The sequence below is a fragment of the Elephas maximus genome, chromosome 18 (assembly GCF_024166365.1).
Source record: "Elephas maximus indicus isolate mEleMax1 chromosome 18, mEleMax1 primary haplotype, whole genome shotgun sequence".
In the NCBI taxonomy this organism is placed as follows: domain Eukaryota; kingdom Metazoa; phylum Chordata; class Mammalia; order Proboscidea; family Elephantidae; genus Elephas; species Elephas maximus.
Window position 1 is genome coordinate 66,880,228 of NC_064836.1, and position 14,631 is coordinate 66,894,858.

General features: G+C 36.1%; 1 protein-coding gene across 1 annotated transcript in view; it reads left to right on the forward strand.

The window, feature by feature from the left end:
- EPHA6 (EPH receptor A6) overlaps positions 1 to 14,631 on the forward strand; it is a 1,119,052-nt gene that overhangs the window by 484,345 nt on the left and 620,076 nt on the right. Inside the window, 1 exon segment of the mRNA XM_049857907.1 lies at positions 13,084 to 13,239. Within this exon segment, the coding sequence (XP_049713864.1) occupies positions 13,084 to 13,239 (156 nt within the window).

Below are 14,631 nucleotides of genomic sequence, written 5' to 3' on the forward strand. Positions count from 1 at the left end.
TTCCCTATATCCTCATCAATATTTGTTACTTTCTGTTTTTTTAATCTTAGCCTTTCTAGTGGTAGTGAAGTAGTATCACATGGTGTTTTTTGATTTGCATCTCCCAAACCCTGGTGGCTAGTGGTTAAGAGCTATGGCTGCTAACCAAACAGTCGGCAGTTTGAACCCACCAGGCACTCCTTGGAAGCCCTATGGGGCAGTTCTACTCTGTCCTATGGGGTCGCTATGAGTCAGAATCAACTTGACAGCAACAAGTTTGGTATGGTTTTGGTTTAACGGTTAACTGGAATTGACTCAACAGCAACAGGTTTTGGTTTAATGGCTAACAGTAGCCCTGGTAGCGCTGTGGATGAAGCTCTCGGCTACTAACTGAAAGGTTGGTGGTTTCAACCAACCAGCCACTCCACAGGAGAAAGATGTGGCAGTCTACTTCTGTAAAGATTACAGTCTTGGAAGCCCTATGAGACAGTTCTACTCTGCCCTATAGAGTTGTTATGAGTCAGAATTGACTCAGCTGCAATGGGGTTTAATGACTAATGACACTGAGCATCTGTTCCTGTGTTTCTTGGCCATTTGCCTATCCTCTCTTGTGAAATGTCCATTCAGGTCCTTATTTATTTATTTATTTATTTATTTATTTGGGTTGTTTGTCTTTTTGTTTTTAAGTTGTAGGAATTCTCTATATATTCTGGATATTCGGGAACATATTACCCAATAGGCTAGGTAAGCATGGGATTACTTGTGCTTATTTACTAATCTGTAGTGCAAAATTTCACATGTTTCTCACCACATCAGATATGCTGAGAAACAGGTGAAATTTTGTACTACAGATTAATAAGTAAACACAATTAAGCCTATACTGCCTTGCTTACTGTAAGCGCATGCATACTTTGCTTACTGGTTAATCCACCCCTGTGGATATTAAACCCTTATCTAATATGTGGTTCCCAATTTTTTTTTCCCAGTCTGTAGTCTGTCTCTTCATTTTATTGATAAAATCCTTTGATGTACAGCAGTTTTCATTTTGATGAGATCTCACATATCTCTTTTATCTTTTGTTGCTTTTTTTTTTTTTTTTTTGGTTTCATGTCTGAGAACCTGTTGCTGAGAACTAGGTCCCCAAGTATTACCCTTAGTTTTTCCTTCTAAGAGTTTTATGGTTTTAGGTCATACATTTAGGTCTCTGATCCATTTTAAATCAATTTTTTGTGTGGTGTTAGGTGTAAATCTCACTTCAGTCTTTTGTATATGGAAATCTCGTTGTCTGACCACCGTTTATTAAAGAAATTATTCTTTCCCCTTTTCATAGATTCAGCACCCTTGTCAAAGATTAATTGACCATAGATATGTGTGATTAATTTTGGGCTCTCAATTCTGTTTTAAGGTATTTCTTTGAGTAACTAATTATATCAAAGAAAGACATTATAGATTGGAAGTGCAATATGAAGAGAATCAGAGAAATAAAAGTTTAGGGTAACTTAGGAAGTCTGATTTCTATTTGTGGCCAATATGGTATAATATCTACCACTTAAAATAAACCCAAAAAATCCCCGTGCAAATAAATGAAAAAAATTATTTTTAAAACTTTTAAGTCCTAAAACAATGGAAAGCAGTGATCCCTGACAGATAAGAAACAAAGGGGGAGAATTCTATAATTATCCCATTTTGTTCTCTTGATAGATTTTCCATACTCTGTCATGGGGAAGGAGCTGTGGCTGACAGAACCCAGCTGAATCCCTCTGTGGACGGAGAAAACAGACATGAGGGTCCAGAGAGACCAAGGCAGCTAGACGTCACAAAGCAGAGTATGAGAGAAGAGAACGCTTCTCTGAAAGAGAATGTCAGAATTCCGCAGAGACTATCCTCTGAGTATTCACTAGAGTTTTGCTAATAATCTAAAAAAATCAACAAAAGAGAGAAAATGGAATCATAAAAGTATCCAATTAATCCCAAAGAAGACATAAAAAGAGGAGAAATGGAACAAAGAAAACATGGGACAAAGGGAAAACAGATAACAAGACAGACTTAAACCTAAACATATGAGGAATAGCATTCAAAATGTAAATGATCTAAACAGTACAATTATAAAGAGGAGGAGATTGTCAGATTGGATTTAAAAAAAAAAGAAAAACTATATGCTGCCTACAAGAACATACTTTAAATATAAAGACATGAATAGGTTAAAGTAAAGGGACACGAGAAATCTTTAGAAGCTAATAGATATTTTCACTATCTTGATGTGGTTAGAGTTATATACATACATAAAATCTTATCAAAGTGTTCACTTTAAATATGTCCAGGTTTTTGTATGTCAATTATATCTCAATAAAGCTGTTTAAAAAATAGTATGATATGTGTGGGGAGAGGCAAGAAGTCTAGAATTCCTGTAGCAGTGAAATGTGAGCTTAGAAAAATAGGTGTGGGTCCAATTGTGAAGAAATTTAAAGGACATATTGAGTATGGACTTTATTATTATAGACCAGGTGTTGGCAGACTTTTTTGTGTAAATGGCCAGATAGTAAATGTATTGGGCTTTGTGGGCCAAGAAGCAAAACTGATGATATCATGTACTTACATCACCACTTAAAAATGTTAATGGTTAAAAAACTGTTAATAGCTCAAAGGCCATACAGAAACAGACAGTGGGCCCATAGCTAAAAGTCATAGTGAGCAAACAATATAGAGTAGCATGATCAGAAGTTACACACCCCATAAACAGTGAAATAAGAAGTGGTAGAGAAGGAAGAAAGGGTATATAAGAAAGCAGTTTAAAAGTTCTCAAGACATAGGCGCTGATATCCCATTTTTAACGGAAATATTAACAAACAAAATCTAAAGCCACCAACTGAATAGATATTGTTGTGTAGGATTTTATCTTAGAACATTTATAGAGAGACGCTAAGGTTTGTCATGCATAAACTTGTTTGGTTTTTGCAAGGTAGTCATGGCAAGGCAACGAAAGTAAGATCTCACAACATTCATTTAGAATCAGAGAATCAAAATTAACAATTACAATGTTAGTTCAGTGGTTAGAGTCCAAATCTTTAGATTTAAGGCCTCCTAGTAGCTTGGACCCTATGGGGGCAGTTCTACTCTGTCCTTTAGGGTCACTATGACTTGGAATCGACTCAACGGCAATGGGTTTGGTCTTTTCAGAAACCCTGGTGGCATAGTGGTTTAAGAACTATGGCTGCTAAAAAATGTCGGCAGTTCAAATCCACCAAGTGCTCTTTCGAAACCCTGTGGGGCATTTCTACTCTGTTCCCTAGGGTCGCTATGAGTTGGAATCAGCTTGATTGCAAGGGGTTTGGTTGTTGTTTGTTTTGTAGCTAGGGGGAAACCCTGGTGGTATAGTGGTTAAGTGCTATGGCTGCTAAGCAAAAAGTCAACAGTTCAAATCCACCAGGCGCTTCTTGGAAACAGTTAGGGGCAGTTCTACTGTGGTATAGGGTTGCTATGAGTCGGAATTGACTTGACAACAATGGGTTTTTTTTTTTTTTTTTTTTTCCCCAGTAGCTAGGGTCTGAGGTGAGAGGCGGAGCACAGAGCCTGATGGGCTCTTACTGTTTGTTAAGAGAGAAAGAGCCCTTTGCCTCTGCCTTTCTCTCAGTGAGTGCACAGGAATTTGGGGTTTATATATGAAATCCTTGCCTTGGGTTCACCAAAGAAGGGCCAGTGAGATGTCAAAGACTAGTGTATCATGTCTTTTCTTCAGGGTTAAAGATGAGCCAAATGATGCATCTTCTCTTCCAGGTTAGAGACTGGCGAGGTTGTTTAGACTTATGTCTCAATGCTGGTTTGCAAAGATTATGTTATGTCTTCTTTACCACAGCATGTCAGGCCAGAGTCAACTTAACTTAAAGCTTCTGTATGTTCTTTACACACCTCACATGCTTCTATGTTTATAGGTCGAAGATGAGAATTTTTCTAAATAACTTTGTAGTAATTTACAGGTTTCTAATGACTCATAAATTAATGTTAGAGACCCTCACAAAGGTAGACATAGTTTCATATCTAAATTCATATTACGAGGGCTTATACATATGTATTTTGAAAGCATAATAGTGCCTTATACCTTACAGGATTTGAAATCATTATAGAAACATACAGAATAGATGTATAGGATACTCATTCCATTTATAAAGTTCTAGTAATCTCATATTAGACCTTAGTGAAATCATCATTTATTCATTCATTTGTTCATTGATTTTTCAAGCATTTCTAAAAATCAAGTATACAGTTGCAATATGTGAATTTTGAACTGTGAATACATATTAATCATTGTGATTGCAAAAAGTATAAGGCTGTTACAGACAGATAAGGGGTCAGATGTGATAAAATAGTTACAGTATTATGGAAGCAAAAGAGAGATATATGGGCATATGTCTTGTCCTAAATAAAGAGAATGTGGCTGCCAGAGCAATGGTTTTCTAATACTTTAACAGGAGTCCTTAATTTTAAGTGAAATGATTTACCGAGCCCCAGTATGAAAGATATAGAATGTATTAATAATCAAAGTATATTTTATAACTTCAGATTTTTAAGGTTTTCTCTCTAGAAGGGTGAGCTTGATGTACACAAAAATTTGATTGAGAGCTAGGATTGAGAGCTGTAGCCACAATATCCAACTTATTTATGTGTTTTTTACATTAGGCCGAAAACCAAATCCACATGGTATAATAATTTCAAATGGAAAGTTTTTTTTTAATAGCCAGCTCACCTTGCAATATTAGAATAATCGTCTTTGAGCCACAGCTGAATCACTTTCAAGTTCCTTACTAGCTTCTCTATCCTTTATCATAAATATAGCAATTAAGCAAGCAAACAAAAGTATAAATTTATAGCGAGATAAATTATGCCATGATCAGTACATGCGCTGGGCAGGCATGCTGATTCTCAGCAGGAGGTTGATTAGCAGAATACTCACACGCCGTCCAATTCAATTATGCAAACAAATATCTATTGAGCACCTAATTTATAAGGAGCACTTTGCCAACCTACTGTCATGAAGCTTATAGCCATTAAATAAGTAAATGCCAAGTGGTACTAAAATATTCTGAGAAGCCAAACTAGCTGGAAAGTCAGGAATGGCTTCCTAAAAGAATTAGCAAGATGAGGGAGGCAAGAGGTAGGGAGGTAGAGAAGAGACTTTTCAACAGAGAAAAAGGCCCAACGAGAGGAAAGACAGAGATACATTTATAGACAATTTAAGAGTCACTCTACAATTTGTTCATTCATTCACCCAGTATTCATCCAGGGCCTAATAATGCCTGCCACTGTTCTAGACACTGAGATATGCTTCAGTGAACAAAACAGACAAAAATCCCTGCCCTGATAGAGCACACGGAGCCCCAGTGGCATAGTGGTTAAGAGCTGGGCTGCTAACCAAAAGGTCGGTGGTTGAATCTACCAGCGGCTCCTTGGAAGCCCTATGGGATGGTTCTACTCTGTCCTATGGGGTTGCTGTGAGTCAGAATCAACTCAACGGCAATGGTTTTTTTTTGGGGGGGGGAGGTGATTTGTTTCTCCATCTCATTAAAAAATGTCATTGGAATTTGGATCGGAGTTACATTGTATCTATAGATGGCTTTTCGTAGAATAGACATTTTTACAATGTTAAGTCTTCCTATCTATGAGCAAGGTATGTTTTTCACTTACCTAGGTCTCTTTTTGTTTCTTGCAGTAGTGTTTTGTAGTTTTCTTTATATAGGTCTTTTATGTCTCTGGTAAGATCTAGTCCTAAGTATTTTATCTTCTTGGGGGCTACTGTAAATGGTATTGGTTTGGTGATTTCCTCTTCAAAGTTCTTTTTGTTGGTGTACAGGAATCCAACTGATTTATGTATGTTTATCTTGTATCCTGATATTCTGCTGAATTCTTCTATTAGTTTCAGTAGTTTTCTTGAGGATTCTTTAGGGTTTTCTGTGTATAAGATCATGTCATCTGCAAATGGAGATACTTTTACTTCTTCCTTACCAATCTGGATGCCCTTTATTTCTTTACCTAGCCTAATTGCTCTGGCTAGGACCTACAGCACATTGTTGAATAAGAGTGGTGATGAAAGGCATCCTTGTCTGGTTCCTGATCTCAAGGGAATGCTTTCAGAATCTGTGAATTTAGAATGATGTTGGCTGTTGGCTTGTATAAATACCCTTTATTATGTTGATGGTATTTCTGTCTATTCCTATTTTGCTGAGAGTTTATATCATGAATGGCTGTTGAACTTTGTCAAATGCCTTTTCTGCATCAATTAATAAGATCATGTGAATTTTGTCTTTTGTTTTATTTATATGATGGATTACATTTATTGTTTTTCTAATATTGAACCATCCCTGCATAAACCGGTATGAACCCCACTTGGTCATGGTGAATTCTTTTTTTGATATGTTGTTGAATTCTATTGGCTAGAATTTTGTTGAGGATTTTAGCATCTAAGTTCATGAGGGATACAGGTCTGTAATTTTCTTTCTCTTTTTTTTTTTGTGGTGTCTTTACCTGGTTTTGGAATCAGGGATATGGTGGATTCATAGAATGAATTTGGGAGTATTCCTTCCTTTTCTATACTCTGAAATACCTTTAGTAGTAGTGGCGTTAACTCTTCTCTGAAAGTTTGGTAAAACTCTGGAGTGAAGCAGTCCGGGCCAGGGCTTTTATTTTTTTGTTGGGAATTTTTTGATTACTTTTTCAATCTCTTCTTTTGTTAATGGGCTTATTTAGTTGTTCTACCTGTTTGTGTTAGTTTAGGTAGGCAGTGTGTTTCTCGAAATTCATCCATTTCTTCTAGGTTTTCGAATTTGTTACAGTACAATTTTTCATAGTAATCTGATATGATTCTTGGGTCTGTTGTAATATCGCCCATCTCATTTCTTATTCAGGTTATTTACTTCCTCTCCTGTTTTTCTTTTGTCAGTTTGGCCAAAGGTCTATCAATATTGTTAATTTTTTCATAGACCTGGCGTTTGGTCTTGTTGACTCTTCAGTTGTTTTTCTGTTCTCTATTTCATTTAATTCTTCTCTAAATTTTATTATTTGCTTTCTTCTGGTGCCTGAGTGTTTTTTTTGTTGTTGTTACTCTCTTTCTATTTGTTCAAGTTGTAGGGATAATTCTTTGATTTTGGCCCTTTCTTCTTTTTGGATGTGTGCATTTATTGATATAAATTGACCTCTGAGCACTGCTTTTGCTGTGTCCCAAATGTTCTGATAGGAAGTGTTTTCATTCTCATTGGATTCTATGAATTTCTTTATTCCATCCTTAATGTCTTCTATAACCTAGTCGTTTTTGAGCAGGGTATTGTTCATTTTCCAAGTGTTTGATTTCTTTTCCCTGCTTTATCTGTTATTGATTTCTACTTTTATGGCTTTATGGTCACAGAAGATGCTTTGTAATATTTTAATATTTTGGATTCTGTTAAGTCTTGCTTTATGACATAATACGTGGTCTATTCTAGAGAATGTTCCATGTGCGTTCGAAAAGAAAGTATACTTGGCTGCTGTTGGGTGTAGTGTTCTGTATATGTCTATGAGGTCAAGTTGGTTGACTGTGGCACTTAGACCTTCTGTGACTTTATCGAGCTTCTTTCTGGATGTCTTGTGCTTCACCGAAAGTGGTGTGTTTAGTCTCCTACTATTATTGTGGAGCTGTCTATCTCACTTTTTTTATGTTTGTTTTATGTACCTTGCAGCTGTCATTACCCAGTGCCATCATTAGATGAATAAATATTTAATATGGCTTTATCCTCCTGTTATATTATTCCTTTAATCATTATATAGTTTCCTTCCTTATCCTTTGTGGTGGATTTAACTTTAAAGTCTATTTTGTCAGAAATTAATATTGCCACTCCTGCTCTTTTTTGATTGTTGTTTGCTTGATATATTTTTTCCATCCTTTGAGTTTTAGCTTGTTTGTGTGTCTCAGTCTAAGGTGTGTCTCTTGTAGACAGCATATAGATGGTCGTGTTTTTTAATCCATTCTGCCACTCTCTGCTTCTTTATTGGTGCATTTAGTCCATTTACTATCAGCATAATTATGGATGGCTATGAATTTAGTGCTGTCATTTTGATGTCTTTTTTTGTGTTTTGACAGTTTCTTTTTCCCACTTAATTTCTTTGTGCTTAGTAGTTTATCTGTATATATTGTCTTTTCCTCTTATTCATTGTTGTTGATTTTGTTTCTGCCTAGTCTCTATTTTTTTTTTTTCATGTGTTTTATTTTGATGAGTAGGATTATTAGTCTCCTTTGTGGTTACCTTAATATTTACCCTTATTTTTCTAAGTTTAAACCTAACTTTTATTTCTTTATATCGCCTTGTCTTCCTCTCTATATGAAAGATCTACGTGTACATTTCTTAGTCTCTCATTATTGTTTTAACGATGTCTTCTTTTACATAATGACATCACTATTTCCCTGTTTTGAGCTTTTGTTTTTTCCCTGATTTATTTTTGTGATTTCCCTATCTAGGTTGACATTTGATTGATCTGTCCAGTGTTCTAGTCTTGGATTGATATCTGATATTATTGATTTTATAACCAGAGAACTCCCTTTACTATTTATTGTAGATTTGGTTTAGGTTTTACGAATTCCCTAAACTTCTGTTTATCTGGAAATGTCCTAATTTCGCCTTCATATTTGAGAGACAGTTTTGATGGATATAAGATTCTTGGCTAGCAGATTTTTTCCTTCAGTGCTTTATATAAGTCATCCCATTACCTTCTTGCCTGCATGGTTTCTACCGAGTAGTCCGAGCTTACTCTTATTGACTCTCCTTTGTAGGTGACTTATTGTTTATCCCTAGCTGCTCTTAAAATTCTCTCTTTATCTTTGGTTTTGGCGAGTTTGATTATAATATGTCTCGGTGACTTTTATGATCTACCTTATGTGGATGTCAATGAGCATCTTGCATAGATATCTTCTTATCTTTCACAATATCAGGGAAGTTTTCTGCCAACAAATCTTCAACAATTCTCTCTGTATTTTCTGTTATCCCTTCCTGTTCTGGTACTCCAATCATTCATAGGTTATTTCTCTTGATAAAGTCCCACATGATTCTTAGGGTTTTCTCATTTTTTTTAGTTCTTTTATCTGATTTTTCTTCAAATATATTGGTGCCAGTTGCTTTATCTTCAGTCTCACAAGTTCTGCCTTCCACTCGCTCAGTTCTGCTCCTCTGATTTCTATTGAGTTGTCTAATTCTGTAATTTTATTGTTAGTCTTCTGAATTTCTGATTGCTGTCTCTCTATGGTTTCTTGTAGCTTATTAAATTTTTCACTATGTTCTTGAATAAGCTTTTTAATTTCTTCGGCTACTTTATCTGTGTGTTCATTGGCTTGTTCTTGTTCCTGATCTCATTCCTGATGTCTTGAAGAGTTCTGTATACTCTTTTGTATTCTGCATCTGGTACTTCCAGCAAGGCACCGTCATCCAGAAGATACCTTGATTCTTTTTTTTTGAGAGGTTTTGAAGCGATCATAGTGTGCTTCTTTATGTGATTTGATATTGACTGTTGTCTCTGAGCCATCTATTAGTTATTGTATTTTTTTTTATGTTTGCTTACTGTATCCTGGCTTATTGTTTTGTTTTGTTTGGGTATGCTCAAATGGGTTGCTTGAGTGAGCTAGCCTGATTATTTTCACCTTTGAAGTTCTACCATCCTGTCACCAGATGCCTAGAGCCGTTATCAGGTCTGTCAGCCTAGGAGGCCACTCACTTTTCTTGTATGGATTCAGCTCAGGTGTACAGGTAGTTGGTCATCAAGTATGTGGTACAAGCTGTGTCCTACAGTCTTGGGGGGCAGGGGTGATTTTTGCAGGTACTGGTATCTGGTTGCAACAGGGGGTCACACTCTGAACAAGGCAGGGGGCTGACAACCATCCCCTGAGTGACTTGAGGAAAGTGCATCCTTGCTCCCTAGAGTGCACAGGTGGGTGAGTTCTGCAGACGGGCCATGGACACCCAATGCTTTTGCTTGTAAGGACTGGGAGGTATGAGTTATTCTTAGACCATGTTGCAGGTGGCTGGGTGACCTGAGTGGAACCACCACTCCTTAGGCCCCTGATGTGGGTAGGTGAAGACCCTGTTTAATAGGCAAAGTGGTGTTAAACATCAAATACCCGCCTCTCCACCACACAGTGAAACAGTTGCAGTCTGCCAACAAGGGCTTATTCCCCTGAAATAGACCCACAGAAGTCCATGCAGGAGAGAAATTTATTCAAAATCCATGGACTCTTTGTGCCTGGACAGGAGCCACTTCTGTCCTAAGGTCCCCAGGTTAGTGGAACTGGCAGATTATCTTTTCCCAATTGTGAATTAATCCTTCTCCAAGGCTGGGGGAATAGCTCAGAGCACTCAGCAGACACTATTTCAGGCCCAGGGAAATCAATAGCCACTGAAGCTGGCTTGGGGGCTGGGGGTGCAGTAAAATATACGCAAGTACTTAGCTTTTGCCAAAAGCACCGTTCTTCTCTGGTTCTGGAGCTGTGAGGAGGCTGTGAGGCTGGCTGTTTCACCCTGAGGAAACTGTGGCTGAACGCTACCACCAGCCCACCGCATTCATTCCCAGGAATGGTGCCTGAGAGTTCCCGGCAATTCAAGTCCAGGAACTCCTCTCTGCTTCTGAACTGTCTGTCCCTCCCCCTGCTACTCACTCTGTTTTCTAACTTTGCCTTTAATGTTCAGGGCTCATAGCTTGTCATAAATATAATTGTTTCACTTGTTTTGGGGGGTATTTGTTGTAACAGGGTTCCCCAGAAGTGTCTGACTACTCTGCCATCTTGGCCCTGCCTCTATTTAAATATCTTGATTATATGGTATATTGAATTAAATGAAATGCGTTCTTAAAATTAACTACACCTTTTTTCTAAGTTTTTTTTTAATGTGGCTAATAGAAAATTTTGAATTGCATATATTTTGTTACAAGCTTTATATTTTTATTGACAGAGCAAGATTAGGAGATCACTTTGATTCCAGAATGGATAAAAGTGAGTAAGACTTGAAGCTGAGAGACCAGTTAGTAGGCTGTTCTCTAGAAAAATTTGAATTTCAGCCCTGGGGGCACAGTGGTTAAGGGCTTGGCTGCTAACCAAGAGGTTGGCAGTTTGAATCCACCAGCTGCTCCTTGGAAACCTTCTGCAGCAGTTCTACTGTGTCCTATAGGGTCACTATGTTTGGTTTTATAGCATACACATTGCTAATGAAATTAAAATCATTCTAAAAGGTGACCTAAAAAGCCTTGAAAATAATGTTTAAAAATAGCATTGGGATATTCAAAATGTAAACTACCCATTTAATTTTGCATTTCTTTATAAATTGATTGGTTTATGGGTTTTTTTAATAGTTTGATAGATTAAATATGTCATTTAAATTTTAGATTGGTTCAACTTTTAAAGATATTTGGCAAAGTTTGGCAAACCTTCCCTACAGAATACATTCAGTTATTTTAAACTGCATAATTAAGTAGAAGCAGTTATTTTATTAAAAATAAATACATGTATAAATTCAATTTATTGAATATCTTATGATACATTGTCTTGTAACTACTGTGTCATAAGATCAAATTTTTACTATAAGGTTTTTTAAAGAATATTTTAATCATGAAAATGTTAGTGGGGTTAATTATATATAATTTACATACTTTATTTTTACACAAATGAGAGTGTGTTATAAGTTTTTTTTTTTAAACAAATGGTGCTCTCTCCCTCACAAGGTATTTTTGTAAGCACACTATGGTAATTTGTTTTCTTGTCATTCAAATGTAAATGTATACAGTAATACGAATGAGTAGAGCCAAGGAACATATAAAGCCAATGTTATTTTTTTTTTTAAGCATAACACCCTTAGGAAAATACCTCTCAAAGGGGTGGGGGAGGAGGACAATATTGGCAAAAAAAAACATATGAATGTCATTTGCATTAAAAATATGGGACTCTGAATTTCAGCAAGCTTAGAGAAATATTTAGACGATATAGCCTTTTTTGTTTATTAACCAAATAGTGTTAATTTATCAGCAAATTAGAAAAGAGACTGTTATTAACATTTGCATACCATCACTCACACCCCCATCGATATTGAATAACCAACTTCTTAATAATAGTTGGACTATACAGAAAATGGATTGACACAGTGGCTGTAACAGTGGGCTCAAGCACAGCAATGATTGTGAGGATGGTACAAGACTGGGCAGTGTTTTGTTCTGTTGTACATGGGGCTATTATGAGTTGGAACTGCCTCTGTGGCACCTAACAACAAATTACAGAAGATAATTTTGTTTTTCTTGAATTATTAGCTCATTAAAAAAAAAAGTTATTACAAAAGTAAACTTAAGCTATGAAAAATAATACAATTATAGAATACATCTGTGGACGTGTGTTTGTGTGTGTGTTCGCATGCACACAGATTTGTGCACATGCCACTTCTCATAGTTTATCTCTCCTGGAGGAGAATCATCAACAGTACATAATATACTACTACTATCAGTGGAATGGCTTTCCTTTAGATCTGTGGGAACATTCATCATCATGTGTACCTAGTTATTTTATTTGGTCAGATTTAGGTACAGATTTAATATACCTTACAAACATTGAACGGCAGATATTTTTCTCTTTTCTGCACATATAATCAGAAGACGTCCATGTAGATTTTTTTTTTTTAATTAGGCTTCGATGCTTTCAAATATAGTATTTTGTTAAAATATATTTTATTCAGTAAATAGTAAGTGAATACATTTTAAACAGTATGATAAGTGTTACTTCACACCATCTCCCAGGATGACTCAAAATCATGCCCCTTACTGCCAGTTGTGGGTATCCCCGTACTTTGAAAAGCACTGTTAATGTGTGTGTGTGTTTGTATTTAAGGCTTATTTTTTTAAATTAGCAAGCTCAACAGAAATGTGCTATCACACTTGTATTACTAACTTTGGATAACTAGTTTCATTCATTAATATTAATATATATTGGCTTTTCTGTGTATGTGACATTGACCTCTGAGATCCAAAGTGTGTAAATAAATTAAAATTTGTTGTATATGTACAAATTAAAGAACTCTGGCAATAGTAAGTAAAAATAACTTTGTGTGTGTGTTTTCACAGCCTGCAGACCAGGATTCTATAAAGCATTTGCCGGGAATATAAAATGTTCTAAATGCCCACCACACAGCCTAACACACGTGGAAGCAACTTCTGTCTGTCAGTGTGAAAAGGGTTATTTCCGAGCTGAAAAAGACCCACCTTCTATGGCATGTACCAGTAAGTTTATCCATTTTGCATTTGGAAATCTTATTTTCAGCTTTTTTGGTCTCTTTATTATAAATTTTTTAAAAAAAGGAGATGCTCAAAACCCTGCACCATCAATAGGATTTGTGTTTGACAACATTCAAGGAAAAGTTTCTCTCTCTTTCTTCACAGCAAAGTTGCTTTTCAGTTACTTGCAAAGAATGTGTTTACTTTTCAAAATTCCCATCGATCCTGGACTTTCAAATACCAGTACCGGTTAAGGGGCCCTGCACACTTTCACTAATCAGAAACTGTCCTTAGGAAAGTAATGCAGTTTCAATAGATGAACAAAACTTCTATTTTTTGCCTCAATACTTGACCATTTTAAAGCAGATTAATTTAGGAGCATGAAATTTTACTATATGTGAGTGCTTCCAGATGAAACTTTAAAAGTTATGTTATATGGGATGCAGACCCCAAATTCTCATAAAAAGACCAGACTTAATGGTCAGACTGGGACTGGGAGGACACTGGAGGCCATGGTCCCCAGACCTTCTGTTAGCCCAGGACAGGAACCATTCCCTAAGCCAGCTCTTCAGACAGGTATTGGACTGGAATAGGGGATGGAAAATGATACTGGTGAAGAACAAGCTTCTTGGATCAAGTGGACACATGAGACTATGTTGGCATCTCCTGTCTGGAAGGGGGGTGAGAGGAAAGAGGAGGCCAGAAGCTACCCCGAATGGACACGAGGAGAGTGAGCAGAGGGAAGAACTGTGCTTTCTCATTGGAGGGAGAGCAATTAGGAGTGTAAGCAAGGTATATGTAAATTTTTGTATGAGACACTGAGCTGATTAGTAAACTTTCACTTAAAGCACAATAAAAATTAATTAAAAAAAAAAGTTATCTTGTGCAGGAAAGTTTAAGTTCCCTTGACATTTGCTTTTAAATGAGGATTTTTTGAGTTTATCCATATTTTACCTCTCACTTACTCTGCATTTTGGCCATTGGAACCAATAGAATATTAAATCCAAATGTGAAGGATATTTAGTGCACACACTGTGTATTTTAAATTATTTGCCTTCTTTTTTTATTAAATATTATGAAATAATCTGTACATTTTAAAATAAAGTGAATATATTAATGCATTGCTAAGCTATGCAAAAGTATAATGTTACCCTTTTATAGTTTTAAAAATCTTGTTAAATACATACATAAGATATTATAGTGAAAATTCACCCTTCTTGAATATGAATTGATATGAAAATGTTGCTTATCTTATATAATTCCATAGAGGCAAATATAGATTGAGAATTATATAATGACACATATTCCTTAGAGACAATGATGGAGCTGTCCTGTTTTTAAACTTAACGAATGTAGTTCATAGATTTGTCTTCATTAATATAGAAATTTAATATAAAA